This window comes from Ipomoea triloba, chromosome 7 (genome assembly GCF_003576645.1).
Source record: "Ipomoea triloba cultivar NCNSP0323 chromosome 7, ASM357664v1".
Classification (NCBI taxonomy): domain Eukaryota; kingdom Viridiplantae; phylum Streptophyta; class Magnoliopsida; order Solanales; family Convolvulaceae; genus Ipomoea; species Ipomoea triloba.
Window position 1 is genome coordinate 4,729,774 of NC_044922.1, and position 18,322 is coordinate 4,748,095.

General features: G+C 31.1%; 3 protein-coding genes and 1 non-coding gene across 5 annotated transcripts; all 4 read left to right on the forward strand.

Annotated features, from left to right (window-relative positions):
* The first annotated feature begins 838 nt into the window (after positions 1 to 838).
* LOC116024006 (probable peroxygenase 5) lies at positions 839 to 5,855 on the forward strand. 2 transcript variants are annotated; one of them, XM_031264891.1, is made up of 7 exons: positions 839 to 1,077; positions 1,280 to 1,378; positions 1,472 to 1,557; positions 3,795 to 3,889; positions 4,628 to 4,753; positions 5,388 to 5,529; positions 5,654 to 5,855. In XM_031264891.1, exons 1-7 carry the CDS (start codon positions 1,023 to 1,025, stop codon positions 5,660 to 5,662), a joined length of 612 nt encoding a protein of 203 aa, XP_031120751.1. In that variant the 5' UTR covers positions 839 to 1,022; the 3' UTR covers positions 5,663 to 5,855. The 2 variants fall into 2 exon arrangements, with proteins under 2 accessions (XP_031120751.1, XP_031120750.1); XM_031264890.1 differs by having other exon boundaries at positions 5,388 to 5,525.
* A 1,254-nt stretch (positions 5,856 to 7,109) lies between these two features.
* Positions 7,110 to 7,182, forward strand: TRNAA-AGC. Its single transcript has one exon. It is a non-coding gene; the product is annotated as a tRNA-Ala (tRNA).
* Positions 7,183 to 7,908: 726 nt separating this feature from the next.
* LOC116024007 (probable peroxygenase 5) lies at positions 7,909 to 13,444 on the forward strand. The gene is made up of 6 exons (XM_031264892.1): positions 7,909 to 8,184; positions 8,347 to 8,445; positions 8,624 to 8,709; positions 10,670 to 10,764; positions 12,096 to 12,221; positions 13,152 to 13,444. The coding sequence occupies exons 1-6, from the start codon at positions 8,142 to 8,144 to the stop codon at positions 13,297 to 13,299; spliced, it is 597 nt and encodes a 198-aa protein (XP_031120752.1). The 5' UTR covers positions 7,909 to 8,141; the 3' UTR covers positions 13,300 to 13,444.
* A 2,140-nt stretch (positions 13,445 to 15,584) lies between these two features.
* On the forward strand, positions 15,585 to 18,064 carry LOC116026306 (dynein light chain 1, cytoplasmic-like). The gene is made up of 2 exons (XM_031267787.1): positions 15,585 to 15,980; positions 17,607 to 18,064. The coding sequence occupies exons 1-2, from the start codon at positions 15,738 to 15,740 to the stop codon at positions 17,760 to 17,762; spliced, it is 399 nt and encodes a 132-aa protein (XP_031123647.1). The 5' UTR covers positions 15,585 to 15,737; the 3' UTR covers positions 17,763 to 18,064.
* The last annotated feature ends 258 nt before the right edge of the window (positions 18,065 to 18,322 follow it).

Here is an 18,322-nt window from a genome sequence, read left to right on the forward strand (position 1 = left end):
ATCTGCCGTAGACGCATCACCCTGCCGGAGTTGCTGAAGCTGACCGAGAAGATGGAGGGTCCGAGCATGCGACGCCGACGCAAGAGACTGCTCGATAGCCTCCCAGACCGCCCGCGACGTCGACTTCCCAACTGCCAAGGGCATGACTTCTTCGGACAAGGAGGAGACGAGCATGGAGAGGACACCTTGATCACGCCGCACCCAGGTTTGATATTCTGGATTTGGTTGAGACGTTGCAGCCGCACCGGTGCCAGTGACAATCACCGAACGTGGACAGGGGAAAGATCCATCAGCAAACCCCATTAATTCATTGCCGCGAAGAAACGGAGCAACTTGGGTACGCCAAAATAAATAATTGTGATGTGTGAGCTTCACGCTAATGTAGTGATGAGCGGAAGAAAGAGATGTTACGGCGGGGAGAACCGTAGAACCAGTAGCAACATCGGAGACAGTCCGTTCAGAGGAGTTAACAGATCCGTCATGCTCAGCCATTAGAATAATGGGAGAAAAAAACCCTAGCTAACTGATACCAAATGAGAACTGTTGTATTGATATTCACAACTCTTAACCATAATCTGTACAAGGTATAAGTATATATACAGAGTTGAAGGTAAAGATAGACTAGGACAAGGAGTCATAACCTAACACAATCTCTAGAGTCCTAATAATCGTAATCCAAAAGAAAAAAAAATATTACAAGTTACATGATTAATAGATTAAACATATATTTGTTATTGGACCTGAATGAGAGGGCATTGTCGTAACATACCATAAAAAAAACACTATAGTAAACAATTATTATTATTTGGAAGAATATAAGAACGAACCTTCTTTTTCTGCGGTTAACGCAGGTACAGAAGCACCTCACTATACACACCAAGAGATGAGAGGATCATATCATCACATACAACTGCAAAACCAGACAACCTAGGATAGCTTGCTGCGCTGCAATCTCTGTTGTTTTTCCTTAAAGGAATATAATAACCAAATCTGTTTCATCTTCAATTCATTTTCAAACAACCATGGCCGCCCAAGATTCTACTTCTTCCTCAAACAACGCTATTGTTTACCATGATGGTATGCCGATTATCCTTTTCTTGAAAATATATATAATATTTCTAGAAAAAAAAAACATTATTTATTTTTTTGGGGTAGATAGTATACTAGTACTAGTATATATATAGTTTAATTAATCATTTAATTGATTCAAAAAGGTATATATTTATTTTGCGAATATTGTTATGGCAAAAAAAAATTCAAGAAAATTTAATATATGCAGGAATGGGAAGGCCTTCTGAGCTGTCCCCTCTGCAAAAGCATGTATCGTTCTTTGATATCAACAAGGATGGCATCGTTTATCCATGGGAAACTTATCAAGGTTTTTTTTTACGAGTAATTTTTTTTAAACTTTTAATACTTTGGATATATATACTCCATATTATTAGGGAAATTTTACAAATGCATTTATTAGGTTTTCGAAAAATTGGATGTGGGGTGCCTCTCTCCGTTTTTGCATCCTTGTTTATAAATTTTGGTCTCAGTCAGAAAACTCGACCGGTAAGATACATACTCTGATCTCTCTAAATGTATATGAAGATGCATAGTCGTAATTGTGATTGAATATTAAATATTTTTTAAAATCATTATAACTCTGAACGTTGATCTTCTATGGTATGGATTGAAAACAGTGCTCATAGCACCCGCCATATTTACATGTTTTGTATTGATTGCCTCATTAATTAGAATTTTTTCTTTTTTATATGACACTTTTTTATTTTTAAAAGTAGAATTTATTAAACATATATAAAATGTTAGTCTTATAATATTCATTATAAAATTAAATTTAATATTCAACAATGTATAATTCGATTATAACTGAGCTAAATATTCATTCATTAATGTATATATATAATTTGTTATTGAGCGCAGGATTTACAATAATTTGTTTTTTTTTTTAATTAAAAATTAAATTTAAAGTTTAATGTCATTTTAGAACAGTATCTTGCTTTATTCGTACGAATAGGATGTCGTTTACTATATGTGGCTGTTGCTTAAAAGTGGCCCACAATGAAGTGATAATTAAGGCACTTACACAACAAAAATCAGAGTTTCCACTAAATATCATGCCTTTTCTTTTTTCTTTTTGGAAAAGAAAAATTTGCATATTTTTATTAATTGTTTGAAAAATAGTTTATTATTTTCTTTTATTTTATGAGAAAATTTACAACCGCTACACAAATATATATTTAGAGTAAAATTCGTCTTTTGATCCTAACCGACAAAGAACTACGGAATATAAAGAAGTAAACTAAGATAAGTTGTCCATAACTAACCACATCAATTCAAATTGAGAAAAAAATATGGTTGCCTTTAATTCATGTTCATTGCACACAATCTCTCTTTTTTTTTTTTTTTTTTTTTTTTTTTTTTTTTTTTGTGACACAAAACCTGCACCTTTGACCTTCTTGTTACAACATGTTTGTAAACACTTACAGCACGTTTGGTTCACGGAATGAATTTTGAGGTAATAGGAATGCTATTCCATAAGGAATAGAATAGAAATAGTATTTTGTTGTTTGGTTCGTGGAAGGAATAGACTTTAGGAATTATATTACAGTGTTTGGTTGGTTTAAGGAATAGAAATGAAATATGTTTTAAAAGACATAAATACCCTTATGTAGTAGTTGTAGTAATAATAATAATGTTATTATTAATATTAATATTATTATTATGTAATAATAAAATAAAACTTATAATAATATTAATAACAATAATAAGAAAAAAGGAATAATAATAATAATAATACAAAAACAAAATTATATATAAAATAATTATTTTTAAAAAACACACAAATGAGAGTTTTTGATCCCACATTGGTAACTCATCACGAAGGGAAACTCATTTGAGCTTCTCTATATAAGATAATCATGGCTTCTATTTTAAAATTAACAACAGGATGACGATGCCTTAAAAAGCCAAAAGCTCCATCATTTAAGGAGCTTTAATTGCTCTTAGTTACAAATTTTTTTATATAAATAATATAGTATATATATATATATATATATATATATATATATATATATATATATATATATATATATATGCGCTGTTGCGGCTGCGGCGTGGTGCCGCAGCCGCAATAATTATTATATAATTAAAATAAAAATTCGTAAAAACAAAGAATTCAATCTGCAATAGCAAAGGTGAGAAATAAAAATTTTAGGTTTAAAAAATGGTAAAAAAGAAATTATAATAAAATACTTATTCCTGAGAGGTCAGGAATAGGTTAATACCAGGGGGGCCCCTGGTAATAGCTATTACCCTTGCAAGGGTAATAGCTCATTCTCAGGAACAATGTTCCTGGGAATACAAATGCGAACCAAACAACGGAATAGGTTATTACTGGGAATGCTATGTCATTCCCTATCTATTCCGTGAACCAAACAACCCATTAAAGTGTTACCAATTATTGACTTAAAAAGAAAAAGAAAAAACTACTCATTTTGAATATAGAAATTTTCAATTTTAATCTCACAACTATTATATTTTTATAATTAGTTATTTAACTTTTAATCAATTTTAATCTCACAACTATTATATCTTTAGGTCTTCAAATCTTTAACTCTTCATAGCTTGACTATCTGGGTATACACCTTCCGGGTAGTTTACTTTGCATGTAGTTTTGCTATATATTACGAAGTTAATTTTATACCTAAAAAATTCTTAATTTTTAAAGTATATATGTATTGCCAATAAATTATGGTGTGTATATAATAATTAATGGTTTGTTTCAGGGAAAGTGGCCATCCCCTCTCCTCCCTATTGAGGTAGGAAACATCAAACTTAGCAAGCATACTAGTGATTCTGGTGTCTATGACTCCGAAGGAAGGTAATTTTAAGAATAATATTATTTTCTTTTACCAAAAAAAGAATATTTTTTTATTAAATTTTTACTTTTATTTAGTGTCATTGTAATATTTTATTTTTTGTATTTAATTATTATGATTTTTTGTATGTTAAGTTGTTTTAAGTCAACCAATTCACATATAACTTATGAAAATAAAGAGTCTAATGACGATTTTAACAGGAAAAATAGTTTACAAAATAAGTATACTCATTAACATTATTATAATAGTTATTGTATTATTCATTAGTTAAATCACTTTTTTTTTTTATTTTCCCAACCATTTATTTAAAAAGTCTATAAATCTCACATTTCACTTCTTGTCTTAAATAAAACTTTTAATATAGTTTTATTATACTAATTTTATTCAATTCACTAAATCTAAATTAATACTATAAAAAGGTGAATTGTTACTAATTTGAGTCAAGCTAGTTTCGTTACCTATATAATACTTTTGTAATTTAAAACAAAAGTAGTATTATATTTATGGAATAGAGCTAGCTACTATTCTTACTACACAATTTTTTTTCATTATTTATCATTCTTCGATCATCTAATATATAAAACTAGGACATGTAAATAAAGTAATACTGTATAAAAATACACTCAGAATATTCGATCTGAATGGATTAATGGTAGTTCGGGGGAATGTATAATGAATAACAATTCAAGTTACTCAAATTAATTATATACCAATAATAATGTGGTTGTTACATTTTGTAGGTTTGTTGAATCAAAATTTGAGGAGATATTTAAGAAACATGCAAAATCAAATCCAAATGGTTTAACATCAGTGGAATTGGATGAAATGCTCCAGGCAAATAGGAAGCCAAATGACTATGGTGGATGGTAATATATAATTCATTCTTTGATATCTCTCTTCATGAAATTGTTTGACAAAGATAATGAAATCTAAATAACAAAAAAAAAAAAAAGTATAAATTAGGTACAAGGTAACATGAAAACAGAATGTTCTGAATAGGAAGCCAAATGACTATGGTGGATGGTAATTAGGTTGTGTTTGGAAATCCGGAAAATGATTTCTGAAAATTATTTTTCGGGTTTTCCGTGTTTGGATGTAATTGGAAAATTTAGTAAACGGAAAATATTTTTCTTTGACTAGAGAAATATAGTCATTTTCCGCCACACTCAAAACAAGGTTTCTAGCGGAAATCATAAGTCTGGTTTTAGCCGAAAACCATAACAGCTCTGGTACAGTTTTCTGCTATGCAACCGAACACGGAAAATGAAAATATTTTCTGAAAAATACTCATTTTTCAAATGTCATTTTTTTGCTTTCCACTTACCCTAAAATAAATTAGATCTGTACTCCCAGTACAGGTGATAGTAATAGTTGTAACGATAGTCTCCACTAAGTATTAAACATACGTCATATAAAAAATCTCGAGATCGATTCTAAAAATAAATATTGGGGGTTTATAATCTGTGAGATGTAATGTTTAATATGGAGTTTGGTTTGCAGGATTGGTGCATTATCAGAGTGGAAGATACTTTACCTCATAGGCAAAGATAAGAATGGGATTTTGCCCAAAGAAACTATTAGAGGAGTTTATGATGGAAGCTTGTTCGAATCAATGGCTAAGAAGCATGCATCTAAGAAGCAAGTATAATTGTTTTTTTTTTAAATAAAATATTTTTATCCTTGATCTTATGTTATTACTAGAACATGAATTTAATGAAATGAACTTGAAGGAGTGTTTAACTACTGTATAATATATTTTTTTTCAGGTGTGGTAATAATTTCCTCCTCTAAAAAAATGCATGGAATTTATATATATGAATGTATGTGTATTCTACTCTTGCAGTGTATAATGTTGGGGATTAGTTTTGTCCCCTCATGTTTTGTTCTTTGTTTTGGTTTGATTAATAAAGTTATGTTGATGTTTTAAAAAAATAAATGCAATTACATTTGGTTGGTTGGTTCAATTCACAAGTAATAAAAACAAACCTATGTGTTCATATTTTTTTGGGTATCGGTTATATATGTTAATTAGAAACTTTTTTTTTTTAGTACTACTGGCTCTGTTACAATGTAGTATAGGCTCGAACCCACTCCCCTTCATGTGGGAGTGTAAACCGGGTGCCACTAAACCACAAGTTTTTGGCAATTAGAAACCTTATAATTAATATCTTGTAGAAAAATTTAAAATTTTTAATTGTTTAAAAGATTACAGATCATAATAAATTGAAATATTAAAATTTAATATTCATCATTGATTTTTATCAACAATTAAAATATTTTTCATATCAATTTATTTTTTTCTTATAAAAGTTTTTCATACAAATAAAATTTTCTATAGATCTCATTTTAATGAAGTGGTAGTATATGTGTGATTCCATTTTAATCCCTTTTTTTTTTTCAAAACACCCCTAACAAATATAAATCTAGGACCAAAAAAAAGAAAAATGACTTAATACTTAAAACTAAATAGACCAAAATGCCCTTATATTTAACGTTATTTAAACGGTTTTGTTGACAACAGATAACCAAAAATAGTCATGTTACAATAATACTACGACCAAATTAAAGGGGGTGTTTTGAAGAAAAAATGATTGAAAGTGGATTGACACCTATAAATTTAGGATTGAAAATGGAATTACCTCGTTATATATATATATATATATATATATATATATATATATATATAATGCTCAATAGTAGTGGACTAATGGGTAGCTCTTGTAATTCAATAGGTTAAGAGTTCAAATTTTTTGTGGGTGATCATTGATTTTGGACAAGTTAATATAATATGTTGGTGGTATATATAATTAATTTTAAATATATTAATAAAATAATACATAAGTAGCATGCATGTAAACACCATATTATGATTGATGTGGCAATGAAAATATTATTTGGCAAGAGAAAGTATATTCAACAATCGCATAGAATCTATGAAAAATTACATAAAAAGTTTTCAATTTCACTTCCATTAAATAAAATTAACCAATTCAAATGTATCGAAAAAAATCATCAACAAATATCACAAAACTGATAAAAGACCCTAATTAATAGAACTCCATATCAACTAAGTTAACGGTTGTTAGACCTCACGGGTAAAGGTAACCAAACAATGGCATTAATTATCCCTTCATTTACTTTATGCCTGCAATTTCTTTGAAGCACTTTGGTAGAGAGCACTCAAACTGAATTATAAAACTATATGTATAAAGGATTGGTATTGGGGATGTAGCTCAGATGGTAGAGCGCTCGCTTAGCATGCGAGAGGTACGGGGATCGATACCCCGCATCTCCATTGTTTCCATTTTTCGCTGAAAAGGATTGTATGATACAATGCCTGAGAAGGTTCCCTTCTATTTGGGCTTCTTGCTATATGGGGTAAATCAATTGCGGATATATTAAGGCTGAAGATGCATGTATTATGTATATATAATATACCCTAATTTAATTATCATGCACTTCACGCCATTAAAGTAGATATATGCTTTTGGATATTGGAACCAAAAAGTAAAATCACAAACATTTAAAAGCATGCAATTTATTGATTTATATACTGTCTGTATTTTTATTTTTATTTTTTTTACAAGAGAAACCAACAACACACCACTATCCAGTGTTTTTTTTTTTCGACTTTAAAGGTAAATTTTATTAAAGTCAACACAAAAAACGAAAAGCAACAATACATAAAACAACGGGGCATGCCCCTGGTTACAAATACATAATCAAGGCCCAAGACATTTTAATTTAGTGTTGTACGTGCACTATGTAAATATACTTTTGTGTAGTAGTCTGCAAACTACATAAAATGTAAATCGTACTAGGAAGATCGCATGCGACGAGCTTAATTAACGACTAAAATTACAAGGCAGAATTTGTTTAATACACACTCTAAGTTAATGATTGTGGTTTCCTTGTCACCCATAATCATGTAATTTAGATGGCATAAAAACTAAAAAGACATATTTGTTTGGCAAAATAATTAAAATTATTTGGAATGAATATAACATAATTAACAACCTTCGTTTTGTGCGGTTGCCGCAGGTTCACACGCAACGCAACTCCCTTTGCTTATATAAACAAACACACAGACATCATCTATCGCAACTGCAAACTCAGAAAATCTTGCTGCCGCCTCTCATCTCTTGTTTTTCCTTAAACATTCCGAAAATTACATTCTGATCTCCTCCCACAATATAATAACCAAATCTTCTGTTTCTTCTTCATTTTTCAAATTCCAATAATAACCAAACAGCCATGGCCGCCGCCCAAGATTCTACTTCTTCCTCCAACACCACTGGTTAGTGATCACCATATATCATGGTTTCTCAATTATCCTTTTCCTCGAAAATATAATGTTTTTTTTTTCTGTTTTTATTTATTAATTAATTTATTTGAGAATTTGTATGTTTATTTTGAGAATATTGTATTGATTTTTTTAAAAAATATTATTGGCATGCAGGGACTGGAAATTCTTCTGAGCTGTCCCCACTGCAAAAGCATGTTTTGTTCTTCGATATCAACAAGGATGGCATCATTTATCCATGGGAAACTTATCAAGGTTTTTTTTTTTTTTCTAATTAATTATTTTCTCTAAATTTCTTGGATATTTTAGTTTAATAGAATAATAATTTTACTTTTATTATTTAAAAAAAGTTATCATTATTCTTTTTTATTATAGTTCGGTAATTATGTTTAATTAAAGTGTTATTTTGTATGATTATATAATTCTTTATTAGGTTTTCGAAAAATTGGATGTGGGGTGCTTCTCTCCGTTTTTGCATCCATATTTATAAATTTAGGTCTCAGCCGAAAAACTAGACCGGTAAGACACGCTCTCTTTAAACGTATATGGAAGTGTATATAAAAGATTATCTTATTGATCTTGTTATTGTGCTTTGGTAGCAAGTATTTTTTAATATTATAGTGTTTCATTTTTTGAAATAGAAAATGATCCATTATTATTTAGGTAACTTCTATGTATACTAATGTGTTGATTTCAGTTTCAACAAAAAAAAAAAATGTGCTGATTTCAGTGAGTCAATATTTTGTTTTTGGTATCTCACGGATTATTTTTTTTATGAGATGAGCTGAATCTAGATAAAAATGTACGGAGTAATATTTATGGTAGAAAATGTAATATTAATTAGAGATAATAAATTGATTGCTACGAGCGAAAGTGTAATATGAAAAATGTTTTACTTTTAAATCAAAATATAATATTTAGAGGTTGAAGAGTTACTTATGAGGAAAAATATAATATGAAGTACTAATCTATGATAAATTAATTGATTATTTCTTGTGACAAAAACGTAATACTTATCAAGAAATTTGTAATACTAATAATGGATAAATTGATTGCTACTTATATAGAAAGTAAAATACTTATATTAGGAAAAAAATTGTGATACTTTTATGTAAAAATGTAATACTTTTAAATCAAAATGCAATATTTATTGTTGAATAGTTACAAGAAAATTATTACTTATGATGAGAAGTGTAATACTTAGAGGAAAAAAATTCAACCCGTTTCATAGATAAAGATCTCATAGGAGTTTTTGCCTTTGACGATCAAATCAACATGTGAGACTGCGAGTCTTATAAAATTGTGGCAATCAACCTATACTGTTTTTCTGATCTCCTCATGATTTTTACCGATTAGGGTCAGAAAACATATTTTACTTAGAACATACTGTGGCTGGATTTAATTTCTCGTAAATCAAAATAGTGATAATTCTTTATTTTGATCGTTAATTAAGCCTATATTGCGTGACATGCATGCATACCACTATATAAGATGGGAACATGCCGTTATAAAGTTGTTGAAAAAAAGTTTATTCTTTCCTTTTTACGAATACAGTTGATGCTGCACACAATCGCTCATTCTTTTCTTTTGTGCGACGCATTGCACGTTAATTAGTTCGTTCCTAGGAAGCATAGATACAACATAATATTTTATATTTTGTGACACGAAATATGAACTTTTTATTTTGTGTAACACATGTTAGAGTGCGTTGCCAGTTGTTAATCACCTTTTACATAGTTGTCACAACATGTTTGTGTCACATGTACATTGCAACCTACTATTCACTTTACAAAAAGTTATTAGATAGCTTTGGCCCTTTGGATATATAAAAAAATTAGAGAAATCCATAATATTGAAAAAAAAAAAAACAAAAAACATTATCCCTATTGTTATAAATACAAAATGATTGATCGTTGTCGCGTCACTTTTGTAAAAAAATAAATATTATTTAAAAAATGTTATCGCTTGTTTTCATTTATAATCGTAGTTACGAATCCATTCGACATTGTAACGATGACATTGAAATTTGTGCATTTGTAAGGTGACATGGCTATTATTGTTGTTGTGGCAGCATTTTGTACTTTTTTTTTAATTTTTTATTTTCGTTTTGATTTTTTATTTATTTCATTTTGATGTGATGTAAAAGTGAAATTGCAAGATAAATTCAGCGTTATATCAAATTTACATGATATAATGACTGGAATGTCATATCAAACATCATTTTTTATATAAATCCTACAAAACGACTCTTCAAACTCATGATCAAGGGATTTAATAAGGTTCTTGAATTGTCATGTATATGAAGTTGTGAGGTTTATTTCGTTCTATTTAAATGCAACAATTTTTATGACAATATATTCTCTTGTATTTAGTATTTAATTTTGCAATTCAAAAATTTGTTTTTTAAAAAGATATTGGCAAGAAAGAATGGAATGAATAACCACAACAACAACAATAATAATAATATGGTTTTTTGCAGGGAAAGTGGCCATCCCTTCTCCTCCCTATTGAAGTGAAAAACATCAAACTCGCCAAACATACTAGCGATTCTGGCGTCTATGATTCCGAAGGAAGGTAATTTTGAAGAATAATATAATGTTATATTTGTTAACAAAAATAATTCCTAAATATTCACTTTTTTTTATGTGTTGTTACTTGTTATTACATTAAAATTTTTACATATAACTTATAAAAATAAAGAGTTTGATAGTGAGAGAGAGAACATTGGATAAGTTTATAAACTTCATATAAGGGTAGTTTATAAACTTCATATAAGGGTAGTAGGGCACAATGCTTGAAGGGCCCATGGTTAGGCAAGCTCAAGAAGTTTTTTTCTTTTTTTTAAATATTAACACTTTAAAATAATGACCCATTGCTTGAAAGGATGTTATGCCATGGACCCGGCGGTGCACCTTGCAAGGTGGATCCGAATCTATGTTCATAATTTTATAACTCTATATTCACAATTACAGAGCTCTATGTTCACAATTTCATAACTCTATATATATATCCAACAGTATAACACAGTTTTTGAATTTATATAACAAAAAAAAAATTATGAGTATTGAGTAATGTAATTTTGTATATTGAGATCTAAAATTGTGTGAACATAGACTCGAGTTCACGTTACAAAGTGAGCCCCTGCCCATAGCATAATTTGCCTTGCTTGAAAGAGCACCTCTAGTAAAAAAAAAAGTGAGCACGAATTACATCCACCCATTAGGATGAGTTTATTATTCACATACCTTCTTAATATATATCAAGAGTCCCTTGTATTCACTTTACCTCGAGTCTATAAAATGATAGGACCATCTCGTTAACAAGAAAAATAGCATTTTTCAATTATATATGAATTATACTCATTCACATTATAAAAATCATTGCATTACTTATATTAGTCAAATCCATTTTTTTTAATTTTTAAAAAACAAATTACTATAATTCTCAAATTTCTCCCCTTTTTTTTGTCTTAAATGACACTTTTTAATATATTTTTAAATATATAAATTGTAATATAAATTGAATATAATAAAATGTGAATTGCTAATAGTTTGAGTCAAAGTCTCGTTATCTCTGTGTAATACTTGTAATTTAAGATAAAAAGAATATTATGGAATAGAGTTAATACAATGCTTACCCCACTTTTTACTCCAATGTTTTTACTCTCTAGTACCTACTTATATGGCATATCATTGCTTTTTCTTTTTTTTTTTTTTGTCTAATAAAATCAGTAAATGTGAATACAGTAATACTTTAAAATTAACATGATTTAAATCATCTTAGAAGCTACCATGATTTGCATCCTTTCAGAAGTTTTGTCGGGTCGAGATGTGTGGGAGGCCCTTCAGGTTGGGGATTCAACCTTTTGAGAGAAGAATTAATATAATGTTTGTTACATTTTGTAGGTTTGTTGAATCAAAATTTGAGGAGATATTCAAGAAACATGCAAAATCAAATGCTAATGGTTTAACATCAGAGGAATTGGATGAAGTGCTCAAGGCAAATAGGGAGCCAAAGGACTATAAAGGATGGTAAATTCATTCTTTTATATCTCTCATCATGAAATTGTTTCACAAAGATAATGACATCTAATTTTTATTTTTTTTTAAATGCAGACTGCAATATATATTATTATGGATAACAATTCTCTCTTGAATTTCCTAGATGTGACTTTTATTCATTAGGTGATGATGAATTGATTGGCCATATCACTAGTTTAAAAAAATGAATTTAGTTATCCAATAAGATAATATCACATAGGAAGGGAAAGATTATAAAGGGAAAACAAGGGTGTGTCGCATTCAAAGGCACAACATCTTATGGATCTTAGTGCATCTCGTTGGCACCATTAATTCCTTCCCAGGACTGGACTTGGCCCGACCTACCCCCACATTTATCTATTGATGGATCTCAATTTCGCACTATACTTACTTTTTAGTTGGTCACACATCCTAAGTCAAGCTCGCTTAACCACACAATTTTTTTTTGGTTATCTGATTGTCATATCCTACTTAAAACCGATTGATGATAAGTATATGGACATTAGCTATTTAACTACATCTCTCCATTGGTAAGCCATGGTCACGTCTCGTCTTGAATCGAGTAAGGACTAAACTCAGATCGGTGAACCCGACCGACACAAACACCATCCGATAGTGGTGCAACCTCTTCATAGTTAACTAAACTTTTATTCGTATGATGAATTCTCTTTTTCTCCACTAATATCTTCTACCACCCAAATTTACTTTCCGCTTTTCCTTCCAAGTTGTTCCCCTTTCTCATATTCCATTTTAACCGAGACAGCCATTACTAATTCTCTCCATTATTTTTGCATAATCTTCTTATAGAGAATTTCCAAATTCTTGTGCAAAATTTCAATGGATTTTCAGCATTACTTTGATTAATTGAATTTTTATCACGACCTTGAATGTTTAAAGTTTAATATTGAGTTTGGTTTATAGGGTTGCTGCATTGTCAGAGTGGAAGATACTATACCTCCTAGGCAAAGACAAGAATGGGATTTTGCCCAAAGAAACTATAAGAGGAGTTTATGATGGAAGCCTGTTCGAAATAATGGCCAAGGAGCATGCATCTAAGAAGCAAGTCTAATTGATTTTTTTTAAATGAAATTATTTTGTTTTAGTACTTGATCTTCTGTTTTTACTAGAGCATGAATTTAATGAAATGAACTTGAAGAATTGTTGTTTGAATACTGGTTCATAATTTTTTTCATATTTGATTGATTTCTTTTCAAGTGGTAATTCCATTGGAATGGAATTTATGATTTGTAAAATATATTCTACTTTTGCAATGAACAAAATAAATCAAATCAGGCCAAACCAATCAAGTTGGAAGCAATTGAATAGGTAATCTCCATGTTTTAAGTTTGATTCTCAATGAATGTTACTTATTGACATTTTTTATTTGAACCAATCGGTTATATGCTACTTTTATAGTAGGAAATATTCTTTTTTAATGTGACATTTGGTAAAAAAAAAAAAAAAATTATATTTTGGTTTAAATTAAGTTAGAAATGGTCTGCCAATACCTTGTGGTCTAAGTGGCATCCGGTTGCACTCTCATATAGAAGGGAGTGGAAGGGGGTGAGTTCGAGTCTTTGACTCTTTATGAGTAAAGTTAAATATCCTCCTACTGCCCTTTTGTCCATTGCTGCATGCCAACTATTGCAGTTTGTCACAAGAGTAAAGTTAAATATCCTCCTACGCCCTTTTGTCCATTGCTGCATGTCAACTACTGTAGTTTGTCATAAAAGTAAAGTTAAATATCCACCTACTTTCTTCTTCATCTCATGCATCATTCATTCACTTCGTCCCATTTTATGTGTCTAATTAGTTAACGGTTTGAATGAAATTATTTTTAATTCAATTTTTTATAAAATTAAGTTTTGTATTAGTATACAAAATTTATATATTTAGAAATTGCACTAAAGTGCTATTAAACACAAACAATCAAATTTAAAAATAAGTAAAATGAGAGAGGGAGTAAGGGAGTAATTGGTAACTAAATTCACTTACCCAATGAATAGAAGTTACATCAGGAGAGAAAATATATATTGAATGATAAAAATAGGAAGGAAAGAACGCATTTTTCTATCATATAAGTCATATTGTCAATTGATGATTATATTGTTATTGGGTAGCCAAATCATCGATCGTCCTAATCACTCAACTAAGTACTCTTTATAAAAGTGAAAACTCATACTTTTGAGCTATACATAACCTTATCCACTCTTATTTCTTAAGCTATTCTTAACATGCTAGACTTGATGGACTCAATCTATTAGGCTAAAAGTATATTACCCAATAATATTATTATTTTTATTAATCAAACCATGCTATATCAATAAATAATAAAAAGTAAAGATAAATATCAACATCGCAATATACTTTTACTATTTTGAATTGGTCGGATGGGGAACTTCAATCTCTATATATTATATAATTAGCATATACTTCCAAAAAAAATCATATACTCATCACTCATGCAAGTTAAGAGATGAGGAATTCAAACGGTAGGTACCAACTCCAACATAATAAGACAAACAAGAAATTAAGGGAAAGTTCTATAAAGAATCACACAAGATACTTTTTAGGTGAAAATTAGTTAAATTACTCCCGAGTTTAGTTAACGAGACTTGTCTAAAATTATTTACAATTTAATTTATCATAATATTAAGTTTAGAATTAGTATGTAAAATTTATATATTTAGAAACTATATTAAAAGTACTATTAAATACAAAAAATTAAATTTAAAAATTATGTTAATATAGAAACAAATAAAAAAGAGTTGGTTTGATCAATGAATAGTAAGAATGACGGATAAAATCAGACAAATGAATAGTAAGAATGACAAATACATAAACAATATCCGCTTGTAATTCATGAAAAATTTAAAATTTCTATTAATTGTATTTGATGCAAGAGGTATCGGATTGACATATTAGAATTTTTACTATATTTTTATAACACTAAATAATCTTATTTTACCAGATACGAATACTAGTTTCACAAGTCCAACTCCTCACGAAAGTAGTCTTCTAAACTTTTTGATTTGAGCTTACCAGTTATGAGCAATTTAGATTGCTTTATTGCCAAATACCTTTTGGTCTAGTGGCACTCGATGTCCCAATTTATTCTTTCACATGGATGATGAGAGTGGGTTGGCAACTGTTACTGTTGACTCTTTGTGCTTCAGTAGGTTGAGAAAACAGCTATGCACGTCCTACTCAGACATCTTTTTGTAAGTCTACATTAAAGTTCGAATCACAGCCATACCACTAGACCACAATAAATGTTTGAGAAATGTTTTTGTGTTTCCAACGGCGTGGGCAGCGGCCTCGTCTACACGCAAATGGCGCATTAAAAGTTGCAATGAAAATGAAATAACCCAAACCCCCAATCTGCGTGCAGCACTGCACAAGATAATAAAGCCAAAAACGAGAATCCCTTTCCTCGAATCCACTTCAAAAATCAAAACAAGAAGCCCCACTTGTCCGATACAGAGGAGGAATGAGGTGTAGGCAGTAATGGAGAAAGCAGAGGAAGAGTTAGAGCGGAGGAGCAAGTTCTTGAGCAGCTTGATACAGAGGAAGAAGGCAGTGGAGGAGGAGAAGCAGCTGCAGCAGAATGAGGTCCTTAATCTCCGCGTCAGGGCCTCCGACATGCCCTTATCGCTTCAGAACAGGGCGTTTAGGTGCGCAAGGAATTGCCTTCACTCCATGCCTTCTGCCAAGCTTGACAGCAAACGCCTCGCTCTTGCTCTCAAGAAGGTACCTAATCTGCTTTTCCATCCATGGCTTTAATCCGCTTTTATAATTTTTGTTTTTACCCTTTCTTTCTTGGAAACAATTTTACTGGCCTGGGCTTTTCTACTTCACCTGCATTGTTACATAAAGATTGAATTTTTCAGTTTTGGGTGCTGACTGCGGCCTAAGGGTTTGAGTTGGACAATGGTAGAGTGATATTTGTGCAGATTTTGATGGATTTCTTATGGTACTGGATTGGAGGTGTCCCTTTTAGTTGCTTTCTTTGCCCAGAAAAGGCGAAATTCCCTTGCCCTAGGCCCATAGGATAGTGGGGCGGGCTACCACAAAAAGGTGAAATTCTCTCGCCCTATTTCCCATAGGATAGTGGTGTGGGCTAAATTACGGTGACTCTGCGGCCCATTAGTCGCCCCAGGTCCATAGGATAGTGGGGCAAGCTAAATTACGGTGATTCTGCGGTCCATTAGTCGCCCCAGGGCCCATAGGATAATTGGGCAAGCTAAATTATGGTGATTCTGCGGCCCATTAGTGGGAAGGTTAGTGCTTGGTGCACACACCCCCTATATTATAGTTAGGCTAGATTCTGGGTCCTTTCCACAATTTACTATCCAGGAACTTACTGAACTTATGCTCTTAGTTGCTTTCCTTATTCTCTAGTTTGTTGTCTTTGCACATTGCATTCGAGTTCATCTGAAAATCCTAACTTTAGACCATCATGAGATTCTATAGTATAAAGTATTGGCTTAATACTTGTGCACTTGAGGCCTATTAAGCTTCAGCTTTGTCAGTAATTATTGTTGATTTTGTTTTGAATTGTCCATAGATATGATGCTAGGAGTTTTCATTGATTTGGATGTAGCTATTATGTATGCAGAACCCCTTAACTGAAGGATATTCGTTTGCTTTGGTTTATCGTCGTAGTTCATTGTACTATTTGAATTGTGCCAAAGATAACAGTTGGCATTGCTGCCAGATTTCCTAGTGCACATATTGTGAAAGCAACTAAAATGCAGCTCCATCTTTGTTATAGAATTCTTTTCTGATTACCAAAAAAAAAATTCTTCATTATAGAATGACTATTTCCCGATAAATCTTGGCTGTGGATAGTAGCACCAAGCCACCAAATATAGCAAGCACTTGTCTCTTAACGCTGATATAATATGAAGCTTATGAATATAGAGCTTAGTTACAGTTGTTTCGAGTATCTTTGATTGTTGGGCTCAAAAATAGCTATATGAGCTATTTTCGGATTCCCTTAGTTTAAACCCCAGCATGTTTGGTTCACGGAATAGGCTTGGAATGGAATGACATTTCCAAGAATAGGCCTATTCTGTTGTTTGTTAATGGTTCTTTTTAGGAATGGGCTATTCCCCTTGCAAGGGGAATAGCTATTATGGGGTCCCCTAGTATTAGGCTATTCCTGAGTTCTTAGGAATAGCCTAGTAAATTCTTGTTCTAGTGGCTCGATCCAACTTTGATAATTCTAACGCTGTTTTCAGGCATTGCAGCAATCTGAATTGTCTTTCTGTTCCCCGCAGACATCTGCATTGCATATGGTCCCTTACCCGTACCATTTCAATGCTTCATAACGAGCCAATAGATTAACGTTACTCATTTTTGTTGGCTCTGCAGGAATTCGACTCGGAATATGGTCCAGCTTGGCATTGCATCGTGGGGACTAGCTTCGGCTCATACGTCACACACTCCCTGGGCGGGTTCTTGTACTTTTCAATCGATAAGGTTTACATTCTTCTATTTAAGACTGCTGTGAAACCTTTGGATCAATGAGCGTCGAGTGCTGATCAATCTGATGATTCCCACACCCCCCTCTGTAATTTCGAAAAAACATTAGTCGGGGAACTTCTTGTTTGTGTGTTGAATTTGACATCTCCAGAAAGCTGAAAAAGCCAGACATCTAGAAAAAAAAATGAAATTTGGAAGCTAATGCATACACTAATGACTAACCTGTCTGAATTGAATTCTAAGATTTTGTGTATCTTGTTTGAATTCTTAGATTTTTGGAGTACCATACTATGTATTAGATTGTTAGAATTCTTGTGAATACATATTGAAGTTTTTATGATTATTGCTGTCTGTGCTTTCATTCTTTGGCAGCTTTGCATTGCCATTCCAATGTATTCTCTCTTCCTTTTCAATAAAGTTGCTAATTTTATAATCGGTCTACACATGTGAAGGGTGTGTTGAGCATATAATATATAAAATATTTAAAAAAAAATTGCAGTTTTAACATTCAATATATAAATTATGAACATTCAGTATATAAATTGTGAAGATTCAATATGTAAATTGTTTATTTTGGACTCAGATCTACAAAATAATTTGTCGGG